Here is a 19,901-nt window from a genome sequence, read left to right as displayed (position 1 = left end):
CTTGTATGATATCCTGATCAAATCTTCTCATATACAAACGACTCAATTTTTCATAATCAATCCATTTACCCATTTGATTAGATTTTCCGCATTTGTGTGAACTTTTCATGTGATAAATCAATTATTCAACTTTCGTCAAAATAATGAGTTTGAGGGGACAACGAAATCATACAATGTAACCAGAATGGTGCATTCAGTTATAGATTCTCTGATAATTGATAACAGAATGTTTTCCTATTTAGATGAAATTTATGTCAATAAAGTGAATTTGGTTTCCAAGACAGCGAGACGGATAGATTTTAACCAACAGAAAATATTAGCAGATGAGAAAATAGACTCAATAGATTTTCATCAAAATGATTTGAAACTTTGGATGGCGTGCTGCCTAAATTAGCAAGCTATCATTTTTCTATATCCTTCCTATTCAATGTACTTAAAACAGGAGCTACAGCGTTATACAGAGGATAATAATTACAGCAAATTATGAATATAATTTTTACAGATAACAATGACAATAATAATTTATACACCTTTTGGTAAATATAATATTACATGCTCATAGCTCTTGATGAAATCTCTGATTCCCCCTCTTGTAAGTCTGGTTCCGCTACGTCATGATTAACCTGCAATACATGAAGAAACTAGGGTCAAAATCACCTACCACATTCTCACAGCTCATCAGTGCTGCAGATGAGTGAAAACATCTTCATGAAAGAAATAAAAGCATTAACAGACGTTCATTCAGATGCAATATCATACCACTGAACTCTCCATCGTAGCTAGGTACTGATCTAAAGCACCATCTCCACAAAGAATTTTTCCTCCACAGCCAATGGAATTTACCGATCCTACCGACTCCTCGTCAACAACAACCGCATCAATCATTTCATTTCCAGCTTTAACATCTGGAATCTGGTGCATGCAAGCATTCAATGTATTAGTTAAAGATCAGAGAGACCAATCTTAGATACTTGAAGACAGAACTATATTTTACAAAAATAAATGACACTTTGATACCTCAAACATAGCTTCCGTTAAAATGATTTCCAGTAGGGCTCTTAAACCCCTGGCTCCAGTATTTTTGGTCATTGCTTTCTTTGCAATCAATCTAAGAGCTTTCTCTGTGAAGTGTAGCTTTACCTGAAGTTTAGGGATAGAGTTTCAGACAAAATTACCTCTAACTGCCCACACTTCCCATCACTCGCTTGCACACTCATAACAAGTATAATAAAAACTCATACAACTCAAATTGGTGAAAGGATAGAAGGGAGTTGCTTAAATGATTCTGAAACAAGCTGATCAGGTTGACATACCAGATAACAATACCATATGGTAGTATCAAAGACCATAAAAAAGTAAATCACTCAAGGGGGTTTAAAGAAAACTTCTAGTCTGTTTTACATAGAATGGTAAAAAGTATCACCATCCACCGACTCAACAACGTTACAGTGAACAATAGCCAAAATAGGTGAAGAAAAATGTTAGAAAAAAAATTAAGGGAAGCAAGAATATTGCTTTAGGTGGCAAGTTTCATGGCAAAAACCAAGTAATAATTATATAGTTTGAAAGAAAAATATATTATGAATTATTATTAGATTAAGTCAACCATAGGCAACTACGCATTTCCCTTCAATTCAACCCAAGTTAAAGTTTGAATAATTTGGTTCTTTAAATACCCGAATTTAGTTGGTTGGGATGATCCAGATATAACAGTAACTGCTTCAGTTTTTACACCACATACACTCAAACAAAGTAACTCTCACAACAAAAAAATGTGTATTTGAGAGAGAATAAGGAAGAACTTCTTACATCATTCATGTCAAATAATTTCTTGTACTGCTTAGCAAGAGCATTTTTTGGTTCTGTGAGGACCTGCAAAATCAACATTTCAGTAGTCGTATGACCAGATATCCGTGCATAAGAAATTTATTCTAAACTAAAATAGGCCGGTCTGTTTTAACATACAATTAAATATTCCACAAAACAAAAAGTTAGAATTTTAAACTAGCATACACCCATGCAAGCAGCATATTCAGAGAAACATCAGATTTCTCAATGCTAATCACAAACTTCTTTTTATTCAATTAAAAATATAGATAATAAATTATAGTCCACTGGAAAGAATCTCTTGGACTTCTTCTCTACACATGAGGAGATCTTAACGAATGCTACCCTTAAGTTACAAATCCATTCTGGACTGTTGTATCCTTATCCTAATTTTCTGTTCCTTTTGCACCCCATAAACTAACATGAACCAAGAGCTTGCACATGGCAGATTGCCGCCATACAATCATTCTTTATACTACATAATAAATCCAAAAGCAATGGCCATAACAACTTCTAGCTTTTCTAAGAAAACAAATAATATAAAAAGAATCCTTATACAATAGGAGATATTCATAGAAATTTGATGCCTTTGGAAGGCTTAAAAAGACCATAAGGTTTCTCAGCCTTGTATATATGTGGTGCACCCGTGCCAACAATGAGTGAGAAAAGAGAATGATCATAATAACACAACAAGCAGAATTAGATCTTGGTGCACTAAATTGTTAGTGAAAGCAGGAAAATCTACAATAACAAATAAGTTTTGAGCAATGCTTATAATACCTGCATAAGTTGGTCTTCAGTTAGAGCTGATAAGCTAACTAAGATTGGAAATCGTCCTATAAACTCTGGGATGAGACCATATGAAATAAGATCAGCACTTTCCACCTGAAATTACAGATGCCACTTTTAGTTGCAGTTGGATGATTGTTGGCTACAACGATATTATTCTCTAACTTATGTATTTTTCTGTATGCTGTTGAAGAATGGAAAGCGAACAACAGAATAGCTAATGCGCATGATTTATTTTAGCTTGAATTAATCAAAGTATCTACCTAACTAGCTTTACAGGAATGTAAAAAAAGAAATAAATAAATAAAAAGAAAAACTCATTCCGAGAACCATAATAAATTCTCACCGACTCAAGTAAAGATGATGTTACTGCAGCATGTGTAACCCCACCAGTTCTCATATTAGCACGGATCGGTGCCCCAAAACCAATTGAAGAATCTTGCCGTCTGCTCTTTTTCACAAATCAAAAATCAAATGAGAAGTCCAACAAAACCAAGATAAGCACAAAAACATCTGTGAACAAACATTCTTTCTAGACATACAAAAGAAAAAATTACCTCTCGGAAATGGTTTTTTCGAGATCAATAAATGCTCCACCACATATGAAGAGAATGTTCTTTGTGTCAATCTATATATCACAAAAAATAAGTGGCAGTTATGTAAATTAATGACTAAATGATTTGAGAACCATAAGCATGTTTCACTAGGTGAATATATGATCGTTGAACCTATCTAGCATTGACAAATACTTGCTAAGGAGATGAAAGAGTTCCTAAAGAACTAATCCATCTTATATTTTCATCCTCCTAATTAGCCTCTAACCACTTATAGCCTCTGATGTATCTAGCATTAGTGCTCTCATGTAAATTAGGTGATGCTAAGGTTTTTAAAAATAATAACTCTAAACATAAATGCAGTGCCCCCAAAATATAAATGCATAATTCTGAAGAGTTCAGGTTCATAGGCAGCGCCAAATAATACCAGGCAAGAAATTTCATAAATCATATCATATCAAAGAACAAAACAAGAAACAAATGACAGATGTTAAACTTTCCAAGAAAACATACCTGTATGTTATCACCCCGTGGATGCTTCCTTGCTCCTTTCTCAGGGACGTTTACTATCTAGACAATAAGAAAGCATTCCAGGTTCAGGATACTATCTATTAGAATGGTACTAACCATCCCACAACTAATTATTTTTTGAGAAACATTTCGTACAAACAATTGATCGATTTCTGAAAAATAACAATGTTGCAAGAAACAGACAGGTGACAATAAAACAATTTTATCCACTAATAGACACTGATTATAAAAGAAATTAACTTCAATAATATTTAGAGTATTCAAGAGACCATGTTCCCTCCCAGTCTCCATTTTCTGAAAGTATAATCATTTATCGAAATGATAAATAGATCTCTCTCTCAACCTCTCTTATTTATAGGTAACATGTCCTGTTCTTTCAGTTCACTGACCTAATTAACTAGCTAATGAAACCTAATAGACCTCCATTACATTATATTCTTTTGTTACCCTTTTACACTAAACATATCATTACAACATTGTCTTAAATCTTTACGGTAGAAGTTTCCCTTAATTAATAACAAAAGCGAGCATCCTCTAAATGAATAGTCCCCATAAACAGTTCTTTGAATCTCAAAACTAAGTTCTCAACAAGCAAAAGAATATACCAATTTTGGTAATATATTGGACAATACCACTAATGCATCAGTGATATGTTAAAAAACCTTGCATATATGAAGGAATAAAAGATCAAAATAGAATTACTGAGAGAACCTAAGCAAGGAAATTACTTATCATTTTGAAAAACTTAAGCACAGAATATAAAAGATACTACGTTCTTATGTTCATCACTTAAGGGTTATAATTAAATAGGGGACAAGTACAAACTACACAATGAGTTCACTTAGCATTTAAATTTACAAAGAAGTAAACCAATTATGAACAATTACATTTTGGAATTATTTTACTTACAGTTCCTTCCAGCATTTTTAATAATGCCTGCTGCACACCCTCACCAGAAACATCTCGGCTAATATTCAAGCTTTCAGCCTGTAATATATAGCATTTAAAAATTTAAAACTATAGTGGAAGGCCATTTCTGTTTCTGAACTTAGCCAATTAAATTAGAAAATAACCTTCTTAGTTATCTTGTCCACTTCATCAATGTAAACAATCCCCTGTTGGGCTGCTTGAACATTGAACTCTGCTGCCTATACGGGAAAAACCAAATTCATAATGAAGAGATGGCAAGTAGAACTAGAAACAACACAAGATATCTTCTGAAAAACCTTAAATTATAAGTAAAGTTTAATAACAGAAGTATTCAAACAATCACATAGATTGAAACAAAAGCAGTAATTATAACTGAAGAAATGTATGCTTAATGCGTCTGTAAAGCAACACAGAAAGACCATGGACAATCCTTTGCCACAACTGATGAGGAGCTTAAGTCAAACTATCACTAGCTTCTTGACATCTACAAGAAGATTGTCTACTAGAAACAATGAGAGGCACCAAAACCATGGGAACATTGGCACATAAACCAGCCCAGAAAAAAAAAATGGGAAGCATGGTACATTTTTTAAATAAATGCGGAAAAAGTGTGATATATGCTAATGTAAATTTAGGACAGAAGGTGGAGATTTTTAAAGAACAAGAAAAACTCGTTCATTTCACTTTGTTCAAAGAATTGATAATTTGCTCAAACAACATCATACTTATACAGAACAAATTACCTACCGCAAGTAGTTTATACAATATTGACTCAACGTCTTCTCCAACATAACCAGCCTGCAAATTAGAAAAATTCCCCTTTCAGATCAGTACCGCCAAAACTTTTGTCCAAGGACAAAGAAACCACCATCAGTCAACCATGGAAACAAATCAGAAATACATAATATACTAAATAATACTATCTGAATATCCACATTCTAGAAGAAAAACTTGTAATTCCAATTAGCATAACATCTTATCACTCAATAACCTCAATACCTCGAAAATTCACATATCAGGAACAAAAATCTGTATACATTATTATCGTTTAACTCAATCCTGCCCAACTATTACTCAGCCAAACTCTAACACGACCTCGTCAAAGAATACATACTTGCCTGCGTTAGTGTAGTTGCATCAGCAATGACAAAGGGAACATTCACAAAACGAGCCAGTGTTTTCGCAAGTAATGTCTTCCCTATTTGATGGAAATTAGATTAGCAGAGCAGACATAAAGTAACTTCAGAAGCTAGCAAGAAAAGCACAAACAACACGATGCATTAATAATTCTCAGTGAATAAATAATAACATCATATACCTGAACCAGTTGGACCCATCAAGAGAACATTACTCTTTTCCAGCTCCACATTATCGTCATCATCCAATCCTTCGGAGATTCCCGCATCTTCCCCTGACCTAGTGATAAACCCAACATTCAGTCACAGTCACAGAACACAAACAATTACCGCAACGAAAGAATAAACTGCTATAGCGAAAGAACAAATAAACAAACCCGTTGAATATTCTCTTGTAGTGATTATAAACCGCTACAGAGAGCACCTTCTTGGCTCTGTGTTGCCCAATAACAAATTTATCGAGACCCTTGCAGATTTCCTTGGGAGTCGGAAAATCCCTACCCAAATTAGAGCCTCCGACCCACCCAGTGTTCTCTTGGCGGGGCCCAGCGGGGGCCCGAACATAATTAACACTGAAAGGAGTTTGCGGAGGCACGGCAGCGTCGTGATGCCAATCCTGTGGCGGCTCCCCATTGCTGCTACTGTACAGTCTGAGAATCCTGGGCCGTAAAAGCCCAGTACTGGTGCTGTGCCTAGAAGAGAAAAAACTGGGCAAGAAACTGAGGTGCAGCTTCTTCTTGTTCCATGCAGAGAAGATTCGAGACATAGAGAAGCTTCTTGCTTCGGTTGGGATTAAGATTAACGGAGATTCGCCCGGTTGAAGACAATAGGATAAGAAACACGGCTTCCGTATCGTTCCTCTTATTAATCGCATTTATCTACGCGTTCACGCTTTTAATAAAAAAATAATAACCAAGTAATTTTATCCCAAAAAAAAAAACGGCGTATAATAATATATTTAATTCTGTTTTTATAGTTTAAGTTGATTTTATTCTTTTTAATTATAATTTATATTATTTAAATACAAATTTTTCAAACAAATAGATATTCATTTTAAGATTTTTGATTGATTTTAATACACACATTATTAAAAAAGTACATTGAAATTATCAGTATATAAAAAGATAGAGTGTCCATAAGAAAGAAAAAAGTAGAAGATATCATAGATATACAATAGGAGAAGTCTTTATATGATCATCAGCAAAGATGAAAAAGTAACACATTCCACCAAAGGTGGTGGTGGAAACCTTTTATTCACAAAAGTAAACACAGACACAGAAACCATTTTTTCTTGTTATGATCAGAGACAGTGAAACACAGAAGAACTGAGATGATGATTCAAAGTTCCTGCTTGGCCCCATCTTTGGTGAGCTTGGGTGGCTCCTGATCCTCCCCTGCAATGGTGACAACCCTGGGACCTTTGATCTTTTCTGGTGACAACTTGTTGAGAGTCAAAGTGAGGACCCCATTCTCCAGCTTGGCCTTCACACTGTCCAAGTCCACATTTTGTGGCAACCTGAACTGCCTCCAGAACTTGCCATAGGACCTCTCCACTCTGTGCCAGTGATCCCCTTTCTTCTCCTCTTCTCTCTTCCTTTCGCCACTCACTCTCAGCACCCTGTTCTCTTCCACTTCTATCTTTATCTCTTCCCTCTTCAACCCTGGCACGTCCACCATTATTTCATGCCCCTCTGGGGTCTCCTTCCAGTCCACTCTAGCAGCTGGCATCACCGTCGATTGTTCATCTTTCTCAACCCCGAATGGAATCTGTTCCAGCACATGAAACGGGTCTGGGAATCGATCAGACAAGAGCTCCGCCAGAATGCCTCTGGGAGGATCGAATGGTAGTAGAGAACCGTTTGCTTTGGCAACAAAGAGCAACAACAGGAACAAGATGAGTTGGTGTAGCCTCATTTGGGAACTAGAAACAGACAATGATGGTTAATAGTCGAGAATTATTGGAGTTTGCGCTGCAATTGTGTGTCTTCAACCATGCGATGATCGATGACACAGGTACACACGTATATATAGAGCACGGTTCTTGAAGTTAAAAGTTAGCAAGGTTCTTGAAGAATCCATGAAGTGAAATGGGAGTGGTTTAGTGTAGAGAGATGAAGAAAGTTCTACCACAATTTGGAATATATTTCAAGAATTCTCCACCATGTTCCAGAGAATTCATGTGTTTTTTTGTTAACGTAACAATAACAGATACTTGCAGTGCACTGTAGTAGTCTTTTTAGCACTTTTGCACTGTGTTGGGCTTCACCATAATATACACTTTCAATCCACACTATACCCACTCTTTGTTCAATTTTGTTTTTCAAAGAGAAAAGTATGTTTGGACAAAAAAAAAAATTGACTAAACAAACTTTTTGTAAATAAAATTAAAATAGATTAATTTTCTATTTTTTAATCAAAACAAAGTAATAAAATCATTTTTTTTACCTAAATCGGTAGTTTGTTAAGAAAAAAAATTGTTAAACTATGATTTTCCTTTTCAAAGCTAGAAAAAATAGGAAAGGTTCATAGTTTTTAGACTTTTCTCAGTTATTAAACTTGTCTATTTCTAAACAATGTATTATTCCTAATTCATAGTTTTTTTCAGCCTTATATTTTCTTTTATTTGAATAAATAATACAAAATGCCCAGTGCATTTTAAATTAAACAATGAATAATATAGATAATTTCAAGAACATGAAAATTAAAATAAGGGCTAAAATTCTGTTAAATAATTTATTATTTATTTATTGTTATAATTTAATTATTTGAAAACAGGTCGAGTTTGTGGCGAGTATTTATGCCCTCAAATTCATCCTACTCTCATTATTTATACATCCAAAAATATCTTATCCTAACAACTGAATCAAGTGTTGCTGAGTTGGGACAAGGCAAGACGAATACTAGTTACTACACTTCTTTTTCTTCGTCGTGGCTAATGGTTAATTTCCTTTGTTTACAAGCTATGAGCATGGACCAAAAAAATTATACTAATTTATATACACTAATTTTGTTTGTGTTTAGTCATTACACCATTTGATTCGTATGAGTGATTCAACTCTCTTACAAGAAAGGCATCGATTCTTTTCTATTAGAGGTGCATAAATGAGAGAGTTATTTTCTATCATTTTTTTTTTTCATCAAGGATTAGATTAGATTAATTCCTTTAGACATAAAGATTATTGAAATTACCCTCTCAACAAAGTATTTTTATATACATGATATAAAATATTTTTCTGTGAACATACTAGAGGCCCTCGAGTATTTATGGAACGTGTCAAACATTGTGTATATTCATAATTTTTGTTTGATTGTACATTAGCTTCAGATTTATATTGTTTTCTTTATACCTGATGAGCACGAGCGTGAGAATGGATAAGCCAAATTTCAGATACAAAGGTATTACAAATATCAGAAAATTCCAAGATCAAAACAAAAATGAAGAAACATCTCAAGTCAAACACAATATTATGCATAAGAAAGCATCAATTCGATGTATATGACACATATGTAATCTATCATAGAAGAAAATTGGTGGTGTGAATAAGAATACAAAAAAAAAAATTATGAACAGAACCTATACAAGTAGCAGTTATAGATGAGGGAATCACAGCCTAAACAGTGACAGGTTTCAAGAGCTGGTTGCAGCAGCTGAGTACTTAACACTACTCTGAATTTGAAAGACTTGCCAACCAGGGAAGCAACTTTTCATGTACTAACTCAGGTCTGTCATCATGAGGACAATGTCCAACCCCTTCAAGTAAGAAGAGTTTAACATTTTCTTGTTGAGAAGGCAATGAAGAAAAGTACTTGCCAACAGGTCCATCAATTGGAGTAAAGGGATCTTCATCTCCCCACAAAAGTAAAACAGGCAAAGATATGTTTGGCATTAACACCACCGGATTGGGGCCCGGTGGCCCTGTCACAATGGACACAAATGCATCTAAGGCCCCTGGAGCATTGGCTGGTTCCCTAATGATCTTCATTTCCAGAATCAAAAATGCAATTCTAAGTAAACTGTTGTGAAAGAAAGGAAGATTAATAACAAATCAAGTGAACAACAAAGTATTACCTCCACCAGTTCTTCATCCACAGACTCCTTATTTCCATACACTGAACTCAAAACGTTTCTTAAATTCTCTCTGCATATTATCAGCAATGCAATGTTAGGTTGCCTTTTTACACATCCAAAGGAATTTATGGCCAAACCTGAAGAGAATAATACCTTTGTTTAACTCGCTCAAAAATTGCTGAGGCGATTCCCTTTTGCTTTAATAAAAAATCAATCAGCCAAAGCAAGGGTAATAGTAACTTGATCCTCCAGTCATCAACAATCGCTTTGTTGTTCATGCCACCAGCACAATTCAACAGCACAATGCCTCTCACAAGAGTTTGACTTGAATCTGATTGGAGACTATAATTCATAGATAAGGCAAAAAAGAAATTTCTGATGCAAACTATATATGCTTAACTGTTTTGAGAGAAATCTAGGTTAGATATCCAGCCTCTGGGGGATAAATCAAACATACCTGAGGCAGCAATGAGACAGGCGAGACTTCCAACAGAGTTTCCTATCAGTACTGTTGGCTTCTGAATAACTTCATTCAAGAAATCCAAGATCAACTGTTTAGAGTGAATACAGGGTACAAGTTAAGTTTGTAATGTTGTATGCCGAAGATTTCACCCAAAAATTGAGAACGTTGGAGATTCGATCTCCAATTAAAACCTCAAGAAATAAATACCTGAGCCCAAGTTTCCATGGTATATTGAAAGCCTGGAGGCTTATCTGAAGCTCCAAACCCGAGAAGATCAATAGCATACACAGTATAATTCTGGGCTAGAATCTTGATGTTCCTGAAGAGAAAGAAGAAAACAAAAATGCTTACGTACTAGTTCAATTCAATGACTACATTGTTAAGTGAAATGACAAAAGTAGTGATTTTTTAGGATTTGTTATGAGAGTAAACTAAAAACAAGGTTTCTATGTGTGGATTTTGAATCATATTAGAAAAAAAATAAAATTAACAATTATAGCGAAAGTGCTTGATTAAAGTCGCACATTAACTAAGAAAAATTCATGTAGTTGGAATTGAATTTACTTGAGAGCCAACAGCTCAACACCAAAGTACAATCATAGATCACCACCAAGTACAACCACCCCCTAAGCATTTTTGTTTTCCCACAAATCCTTTTTAACTGAGATAGTGGAGATTCCTTCTGGATCCAGTGAACTTTCTAGGATTTAACGTTTGGAATCCAAACTACGCAATGTCCTACCAAAAATTTTCGAAAGCAAATAACATGCAAGCTCAATGGACAACTTAATAATTAACATGGTCACCCTAAAGTTCCATCTTTTCATTGTCAACCATTTTCTGCCTTGCAAATACTTGAAGTTGGTGATTACAAATGAAATTGAAAAAGGGGGGTTATCTGAACAAAAGAAGGGGATTCTGTACAGTTGCCGGAAAAAGGTGATTGACAATCTCAATAAAAAAACTTCAAAGTTACACACTGATCCATTTCCTCATACAATTAGCTTCTAAATTTGCACAAATTTTAATTTGGGTAATCAATTGCTGTTATAGATATTTAACTTGAAGGGGGAATGCAACAATTCATTGCCTATCTACTTAGAAAGCATATAGTACTTTATATTATCCTTTTTTATGTGGCTACCGGCTCACCATACAAATGTGATAATACAATATCTAAAAAAGAAAAAAACGGGTGGACGAGAAAACAGCAACATGAGAAGTGAAAAATGTTGAACACATGATTAGTTAAGGTGGCTAAATTACCTGCGCCAGTGAGGAATGGAGGCACCAAAGCCATGAACAAGTAAGAGGGGAGGGTGGTTGGCTTGCAACTGCGGAGGAGAGTCCGAAGAAACAAAGTAGTTGATTGAATATTGACCCTTCCACTGCCATGTACGACACCTCTGCTTTATGTTTTCCACCTCAGAGAGGGACCCCTCAGCAGCAGAAGTTGCTGTGGAAGTACCAGAGGTGGAGTTTATTATGACACTGCTTCTGTCACTACGATCAAAAGCATTACTTGAGTAGATTGGATGGTGATGGTGATGGCAAGGAAGAAGAACCTTCACTTTCCTTGGTCTTGTAGAGAAGAAGAATTCTCGGTGTGTCTGTAAATGCAGAAAGCCAACAGAATGAATAGCACTTGTCACTTCCATCACTTTGCTGTGTCTGTCTACACTGTGGTTCCTGATATATAGTTTGGGTCTTTTCTGTTAAACATCGGAACGGGTCTGGCCCAATTGTAGAGCGTCTTCAATAAACCGTAGAGATGTCAAAACTAATCGGTTCGGCCCCTTTTGGTCCGTTTTGCTTTTAATCGGTTAAAAACGGATTGGATAGGATTTATCCGTCACAACAAACAGGTTGATGTTATAAGCTGTCCGATACATTAACCCGCCATTTTTTTTTTTTAATTTTTCTTAAATTTTGTTATGAATTTTGACATTTAAGCTAAGAATAACAAATAAGCATGCATATGTCCAAATTTGTTTCTGTTTTGACAGAAAACTTTACATTAACCGGTATGATTAAGGGTATGAAAAATATTTAAATTTTTTCAATTAGGTATTGGAATGGGAATAAAGATGTACATATTCGTTCCATTTTCATACCCGTCATAATACTGATTCTCATTCTATCATTGTCCTCATTTGAATTATTAAAATACTCATAATTATTAACTTGATTTGATAACTTTAACTTTTAATTTAGTTTTTGTTGTAGTTTTCGTTACATATATCTACTATGAAATTTGTAACATGCTTGTACTTAAAAAGTAGGGTTAAATATATTTTTAGTTTTTAAACTTTATTATGAAATTGAAATTTGTCCATGTTCAAAACTTTGATACATCTTATTTTCTAAACATTAAAAATAAATAAATAAATATAGTGTTTTTAACTCAACGATAATAATTTTTGTGTGCTTGGTAAACAACATTTTATACTGGAATTTGAGTTGGAACATGACAAACAATGTAAACAGTTTAAATGTCACCCTAAAACGTGTTTGACACGTTGAATCAATTTAACACAATTAGATTAATAGAACTATATTAATTTATTTTTAAAGTTTAGGAACAAAAATACATTAAAGTTTAAGATAATGACGAATACTGGCGGAACATAGACATGACAGAGGGGAGCCATGGCTCCCCCATTGATTTTTTTTTACTTTACTTTTTACATATTTAAAAAAATAATATTTATGTATTTTTATTATATTTATATTAATTTTAATGATTTTTATTTTATTTTATTTTTTATATATTTTGAAAAAATATATTTATATATTATTACTTTATTTATATTAGTTTAGTTTGAAAAAGTTTTTTTAAAATTTAAAAATCACATTTTTTCTCTCTATTATATTTTTTTATATTTTTTCATTTGGCTTCTATCTTTTTTATGTCTCCATCTCTTTTTCTTTTCTTATTTTCATCTCAATTTTTACCATCAATTCTTTATTATTTTCAAAATAAAATTGTACTACGGCAAGATTGAGGAGTTAAGGAACATTTTGGGCCGAACAATTTCTTCTTTTGAGTAAATTCATTTTTTATCCTTTTTTTTTCGAACCAATATATTTTCTTCTTATATGAGACTTTTCTATGCTCTAGGCATATCTCAATCTCTTAGAGATCATAAAATCATGCTCTAATTATTTATCAAACTCTTATTTATGTAGCTAAAGTTATTTTAGACTTTGAAGTTGTGTAATTGAGAGCAAGATTAATACTCTACTATAAGGTAAGGGAAGCTGATCAATTATTAGTTTTCTTAAAATATTAAGTCTTGCTTTTAAGATTTAATTTGGGATATTCATAATTTTATCTTTTTGTAAATAGGTGAGAGGTGACAAATTTATATTAGAAAAATTATGGCAAAGAGTAAAAGAATTGATTCTTTTTTTTCAAGAGAAAGAGTTGTGATGAAGATGAAAAAAATGCATCTACGTTATCTAAAATTGAGAAACTTTATGAGAATCCAAAACTTAGAGAAAACGAAAAACAATTCTCTAAGGTTCCTAAAATTACATATAAAGAATTTGAAAATGCTTTAGAAGGTGATCACGTCTTCCAATTTGGTAATACATATAAGATAACTCTTTTTTAATATATTATTGTTGATGATAAATTTAATGTTACTCTTTCGTATATATTTATTGTCATATTGTTTGGATTCTATTGTCATGAGTGTTTGTTTTGAATAAAAAAATATCTAAAAAACTGAAAATTTTTAATTAAAATAAATAATTTATATATAACAAATATAATTTGGCCCCCCTAAAATTTGTGTTCAAGTTCCGCCACTGATGACGAATTTCAATTTTAGATACAAATTTAGAAACTAAAAACATATTTAACTACAAAAAATCTAATCACAAAAAATAATACTTATTTTGAAAATTATGTTTATAGAATTTATTATTTCTACTAATAATTTAATTAAATAAAAACAACGTCATTAAAATCTTGCACCTGGTATTTTATGTAACACCCTTGATTAGTAAAATCACTCTATTAAAATATTTCAAAAAAAATTATTGAACAAAATATGACCTTTGTATTAGAGTTTAAGTTACATAATAAAGTTTTACCATAAAAACATAAATGTATTCCAAATTAGAGGAGAAATCTCTGAAGGTTAAATATGTTTTTGGTCCCTAAGTTTGAGTGAATTTTGGAATTAGTCCATCTTCGAAACTTTATACCAATTTAGTCTTTCATATTTAGAAATGCGTGGATTTAGTCATTCTTACCAAATTGTATGAAGTTTATTTGACATTTTAAACGCATTTTGTGATAATATTTGAGTTAACATTGAAGCAAAAATGTTTCAGACGATGTAAATAATTTAAATACTATCATGAAATGCGCTTGAAACGTCTGATAAACTTAACAAAATATGATTAAAATGACTAAATTAACGCATTTTTAAAGATGAAGGACTAAATTGGTCAAAAATTTTGATAATGGACTAATTCCAAATTTCGCTGAAACTTGAGGAACAAAAACATATTTAACCCAATCTCTAAAATATAAAAGAAGACATAAATATGAAACATCTTCGATCTATATCATTCTTGAGCTATATTATTGCTAAGAATCCTTACTTACGGTATCTCTTTTCATGTATAAGATACTTGAACATAAATAAACTACAACACAGAAAAAAAAAAGTTAACATATTTGAAAAAGGAAACAAACTTATAATTATTTAAAAAGAATTCACATAACAAACATACAGTCAATTCATGAGCTGCATACACAAATAGTTAGATTAATTTCAAGTTCTCTGGAGCATTTTTTTTTTAATATTTTTCTGAAAAATAAAAGCTATTAAAATTGTAACTAAATTTTCAGTTGCATATATTAATTACACTCAACTTATTGATTATTACAGTAGTATAGTAACAAAAAAATAAAGTAGCTAAATAAAACTGACTCTAACACCTTATTCATTCCAAGAAACAAACGAGAAATAAAAAGTTAATAAATATGAAAAATGATAAATGATGAACAAATTAAAATTTTTGTAAAATCCTGAAAAGATTATATAGAAAGATCTTAATTATATTTCATGACATAATAAATTATATTATAATACTTTATTAATATTTTGTGTTATAATAGTATAAATAGGTATAAAATAAATAATAATAATTAAATTGAAAATAGATAAATAAATAAATATATTTGAAATGTAAAATAAATTTAACAAAAATTAATTATAAAATTTAAATTTGTACCTTTTTAAATATAAAATATTAAATTAATCTAAAATTTTAAAAATACTAATTTTAATTTTTACTAAAGAACTAAAACATCTTATCTTTTTTTTTTATTCGGTTTAAATTTAAAACTTTGAAGAAAATAAAATAGTGTCCAGATATTCTACCTCTCTAAATGGATCCAAACCAATTAAAAGTAACTGTAAATGTTTTTTTTTTCATACCCATATTATTCCTTCATTAAAATTATAATAAAAAGATAAAAGTATGGAACTTGTATTTTTTAACCTCGTGTCCTTTAAAGTTTCTAAAGTATTTGCGAACAAAATCATGTCCGATAATTTAATTTATAAAAAGTAATATAAATGATTATAATTTGCACATGTTGTGTGAAATATATTTATTTAAATTTTTTTATAATAAATATAATTTGTCTAAACGGTGTGAAATGTAATTTTTATCATCAATTTGAATGGTTTCTCATATTTTATATTTATTTATTTTATTTTTATTTTTAAAAAGTTTTCGTATAATAATGAATTTTTGAATGTCAACTTATTTAAAATTTTAAAATTTATAATAATATCTAATAGGATTTTATTTGAAAATATATCTCTTGGATTAATTTTAGAATACACATCCTAAAACATATTTTTGAATCTAAAATTATGTGTGAATTACACCATCTAAAATATTTTTTAAAATACATTATGACGCATTATATTTTACTAAATAAATTACTTCAATTACTTCCATATTTAATCCCTTAAAAATAAATTAGATAAATAATCTATAAGTTGTAAAATACAATCTCTAAAATATGTTATCTAATTAGAAACTTGCGATGGAGATAGACATAGGCAAAACAAATAAAAAATTATTAACAATTTCTTTATCACAAATTTGAATATATCACGAAAGAAATACCAACTAACTAAAAATATAACAATCAAAAGAAAATCTTAACAAATATTTATTCATAACAAGAAAATAAAAGTGTGTATACATTAAAAAAATAAAAAGCTAAAAAAATATATATATTGATACTTGTAATAGTAAAATTAAATTCAATCTTCATCGACCCCTTGGAATGCCCATTCATTAGTTCTCCTGAGCTCAGCCTCTTCCTCCTCTGTAAAATCATTAATTATACCAAAAAAGTCTCTAACAAACTCAACACTCTTATTCTGAATAATGTTTGCTATGCAGGTGGCAATAAAATGAAAAAGAGTCTTCATGTTAAGGTAATTGGCAGCGACAAGCATCTCCTTCAACTCATCATGACTCAGCTTCTTCGCCGATTCTTCATCATACTCTCCCTTTACCAACTCTATGATTTGATTCAGGATGTGGCTGCTCACATTGGAAATTGGAAAGATAAAAGAATCATCAGTATCTATGGCACCGATAAATGTTTGAATAGTTTCCATCTCCTTCACGATTGAAATTTCCACTTCCATGGTCACTCCATCTGAAGTTACCAGTTTAACTTTTTTTTCTTCTTCATATTGTTTAACCTTTTCTCCTTCTTCAAATTCTGCTTTCGATTCATCTCCAACTATCATTTTCCCCTTTCGCAATTTTTCTTCCTTTGCTTTCTTCAGCATAACCGCTTCCGACGATTCTCCTCTCTCTGCCATTGTTTGTTACTCTGGAAAAAAAAAACCATAAAGGAGTGTAAAGTTGAAAAACAATTTGATATTGATTTACAATGGGATGATACTTTTATAAGGCAAAAAATGAGATATATCTTATATCTATATCCATATATATTATTATATCTTTTAATTATTTTCCTTTTTTTATGTTATTATAGGAATATTAAAATTTAATAGATATGATATATGTAATTATCTTTAATTCTATCAATACAATGTTATAAATTTATTCTTATTGATAAATAAGTAAACCTTACTCTCCAGTCTATTCTTATAATTTAAATAACTTTTTTTATTTTTCATTATTCAATCTAAACAAAACATAAAAATATTGTCAATTAAAATATTAACTATATTTCTAACAACCAACTTCATTAGACGTTGATTTCATTGCTAATCTAAATAACAACTAAACAAAACTAATCAAAGATAAATTGGGACCGTTTTTTGGATTTTAAATAAAAGATATAATAACTGTTTAATATATATGATGAAAGATAATAATAAAAGATATAAAATATATTTAATTATTTTGTTTTTATAACCGGAGGTATATTCTCCTCCTACACAATCAAGAAAGAAAATAAGAAAATTTAAGGTAGGAGATCACATACGATTAAGACAGAATAGTGTCTCTGATTTTTACTTTTAGGTTAAATATATTTTTAATAAAAAATAAAATTAGCTTTTATTTTTATTTTTATTTAATTTATATTTTTTAATTAAATTTATAAATTTATGTAATATTTTGAGTGCTTTACGTAATAACATACGAATTATTTAAATCGTTTAATATGTTTTCGTTTTTCATTAAAATGTAAGATAAATTTAACAAAGTTAATTAAAAAATTAAATTCGCACCTTTTTTAAAATAAAGGATTAAATTAATCTAAAACTTAAAAAAATATTAATTTTTATTTTTATTGAAGACAGGGGACGAAAACATCTTATCGCTTTTTTTTTTAATTCAGTTTAAATTTATAACTTCGAGCAAAATAGAAAAGCCTAACTATTCTACCTCTAAGTGGATCTACCAATTAAAAGTAACGCCTTTTTTTTTCTGTACCTATGTAACAATTATAAATTCCAGATTCTTCCTTCATTAAAATCATAATAAAAAAATAAAAGTATTTCTCCAACTTTTTTTTTTTAAATATATTTCAAATTATACAATTGAGAAAGTATTTTTAGATGTTAAGATTGAGCGTTTATCACTAAATCAAAAGTTATAGTTATTAGTTAGAACTATAGATGATAAATAAATTCATCTTCGTGGGAATTGTCCGAACCCGTTCTCGTTTTGACGGGAAATTCCCACATTGACTGAGTATGAGTATGGAGATTTCCCGACTTTTTCAATTGAGTATGGGGATATACACATCCCGCCATATCTCCATTACAGTTTAAATTATTACAATGAAACTCATTCACATCTTCAATATATTTTTTATCTTATCATAATCTTTATGTAATTATGTTAAAATAGTGTATGTCAATTAAAAAAAAAATTGTCTCACATTTAAATATTTCTATTATTTTTTAATATTTTTATTTATTGTATATTTTCATTTCACATGAAAAATGTTTAATACTCTCAGTTTAAATGTTAAATAGCATAAACATTTTATTTACTAAGTAATATAAAAAAAAATCTTTACTTATTATTATTAATTTTTGTTTTATTTGAAGAACTTGTTTCGTTATTTTTTAACTATTGAGTATATATGTTGATATTACAAAAGTTTTATTAGATCTCTAAGGTATTTTTCATTTTATCATACACTTAATTATACATTTTTTTCCTTTATGCGATTTCTTTCAACAGTCTATCAAATTGTTTCAAAGACACACATTTGTTAATTTTTTAATATTTTTATTTGTTATTTATTTTCATCATATAGAATACTATTTTGATATATTTTATTTAATTATTTTTTATTTTCTAACTTATTATCAATCATACTGTAATTTTTTCACTATAATTATATAAATAACTTTTATTTACTACAATATAACTTATTACCAATTTAACTCTCCCTTCTCCTCCTTGGGTCTCCATCTTCATCTATGGTGATTTCTCTCATTTTGGTTAAAGAGGGAGATGAGATGCAAATTGGAGACAGAGATGTAAATGGGAGGCATAATTAGGGCTTTGAGTATCTACTACGTGCCTTAGAAAAGGGTATTCTTCTTATCTTTGGTTTCAATTTATTCAATGTCTCTTCAATTTATATGACCTAAGTTCTTTACAATTGAGAACTAAACTTATTTTTTTTATATTAGATGTAATAAATTATTTTTTGTGTGTGTGTACTGTAATGTTGAAATATCTTTTGTAACCTAAAACTAAAGTTAAGTACCTAATGGAGCTTGTATCTAAGATAAAACATGATTCATTATTGATCTTAAGACTCTTCACTTCCGTACATGTTTTCACTTGTTATGGTCAAATCATTCAATAATCTTCATTACAAAAGTAATACGAGGCTTATAGTCTTAATCGTACTATTTAATTGACTTATCGGCACTAGTCCTCAAATCCTGACAACATAATTGACTAAGTGGACGTGTGCTCACAATACACATTATACGTTTATAAAACAAAGTTTATTGTAAATTTTAAATGTAAAATTATTTTCTTCGTATATAAATAAGAAAGAAAGTTAAAATTGTAAATATAGTTTTAGTGATAAAATATCCGTAATATAT

The 19,901-nt window shown here is 30.6% G+C and overlaps 4 protein-coding genes across 4 annotated transcripts; all 4 read right to left on the bottom strand.

Annotated features, from left to right (window-relative positions):
• Positions 1 to 345: 345 nt before the first annotated feature.
• On the bottom strand, positions 346 to 6,638 carry LOC114191907 (CLP protease regulatory subunit CLPX3, mitochondrial-like). Its single transcript, XM_028081360.2, has 14 exons — positions 6,145 to 6,638; positions 5,950 to 6,047; positions 5,750 to 5,829; positions 5,379 to 5,429; positions 4,775 to 4,849; positions 4,611 to 4,688; positions 3,684 to 3,740; positions 3,174 to 3,244; positions 2,963 to 3,062; positions 2,608 to 2,712; positions 1,810 to 1,872; positions 1,018 to 1,140; positions 760 to 912; positions 346 to 623 (listed from the first exon to the last, which is right to left on the bottom strand). The coding sequence occupies exons 1-14, from the start codon at positions 6,531 to 6,533 to the stop codon at positions 549 to 551; spliced, it is 1,518 nt and encodes a 505-aa protein (XP_027937161.2). The 5' UTR covers positions 6,534 to 6,638; the 3' UTR covers positions 346 to 548.
• A 261-nt stretch (positions 6,639 to 6,899) lies between these two features.
• Positions 6,900 to 7,853, bottom strand: LOC114191909 (22.0 kDa class IV heat shock protein-like). The gene has a single exon (XM_028081362.2). It carries the CDS (start codon positions 7,679 to 7,681, stop codon positions 7,106 to 7,108), a length of 576 nt encoding a protein of 191 aa, XP_027937163.1. The 5' UTR covers positions 7,682 to 7,853; the 3' UTR covers positions 6,900 to 7,105.
• A 1,362-nt stretch (positions 7,854 to 9,215) lies between these two features.
• Positions 9,216 to 12,027, bottom strand: LOC114190587 (alpha/beta-Hydrolases superfamily protein). Its single transcript, XM_028079536.2, has 6 exons — positions 11,566 to 12,027; positions 10,507 to 10,618; positions 10,294 to 10,387; positions 9,990 to 10,167; positions 9,837 to 9,906; positions 9,216 to 9,744 (listed from the first exon to the last, which is right to left on the bottom strand). Exons 1-6 carry the CDS (start codon positions 11,955 to 11,957, stop codon positions 9,430 to 9,432), a joined length of 1,161 nt encoding a protein of 386 aa, XP_027935337.2. The 5' UTR covers positions 11,958 to 12,027; the 3' UTR covers positions 9,216 to 9,429.
• Positions 12,028 to 16,601: 4,574 nt separating this feature from the next.
• LOC114191362 (SKP1-like protein 14) lies at positions 16,602 to 17,174 on the bottom strand. Its single transcript, XM_028080532.2, has one exon. The coding sequence runs from the start codon at positions 17,172 to 17,174 to the stop codon at positions 16,602 to 16,604; it is 573 nt and encodes a 190-aa protein (XP_027936333.2).
• Between the last annotated feature and the right edge of the window lie 2,727 nt (positions 17,175 to 19,901).

This window comes from Vigna unguiculata, chromosome 7 (assembly GCF_037176805.1).
Source record: "Vigna unguiculata cultivar grain cowpea cultivar isolate G323 ecotype 2 chromosome 7, ASM3717680v1, whole genome shotgun sequence".
NCBI lineage: Eukaryota > Viridiplantae > Streptophyta > Magnoliopsida > Fabales > Fabaceae > Vigna > Vigna unguiculata.
Note: the sequence above shows the minus strand (reverse complement) of the source record. Positions and strands in the feature narration are given on the sequence as shown.

Bases quoted from the DNA above. Each gene is read 5' to 3' on its own strand.
- LOC114190587 (XM_028079536.2), bottom strand. From the start codon at position 11,957: ATGGAAGTGACAAGTGCTATTCATTCTGTTGGCTTTCTGCATTTACAG. The intron at 10,619-11,565 runs GTAATTTAGCCA...CTTTCTCTTCAG, and splicing joins TCCATTCCTCACTGGCGCAG to GAACATCAAGATTCTAGCCC. The intron at 9,907-9,989 runs GTATTATTCTCT...GATAATATGCAG, and splicing joins TTTGAGCGAGTTAAACAAAG to AGAGAATTTAAGAAACGTTT.
- LOC114191907 (XM_028081360.2), bottom strand. From the start codon at position 6,533: ATGTCTCGAATCTTCTCTGCATGGAACAAGAAGAAGCTGCACCTCAGT. The intron at 3,063-3,173 runs GTAATTTTTTCT...GAAAAAGAGCAG, and splicing joins GAAAAAACCATTTCCGAGAG to ACGGCAAGATTCTTCAATTG. The intron at 913-1,017 runs GTATCAAAGTGT...TGCATGCACCAG, and splicing joins TAACGGAAGCTATGTTTGAG to ATTCCAGATGTTAAAGCTGG.
- LOC114191909 (XM_028081362.2), bottom strand. From the start codon at position 7,681: ATGAGGCTACACCAACTCATCTTGTTCCTGTTGTTGCTCTTTGTTGCC.
- LOC114191362 (XM_028080532.2), bottom strand. From the start codon at position 17,174: ATGGCAGAGAGAGGAGAATCGTCGGAAGCGGTTATGCTGAAGAAAGCA.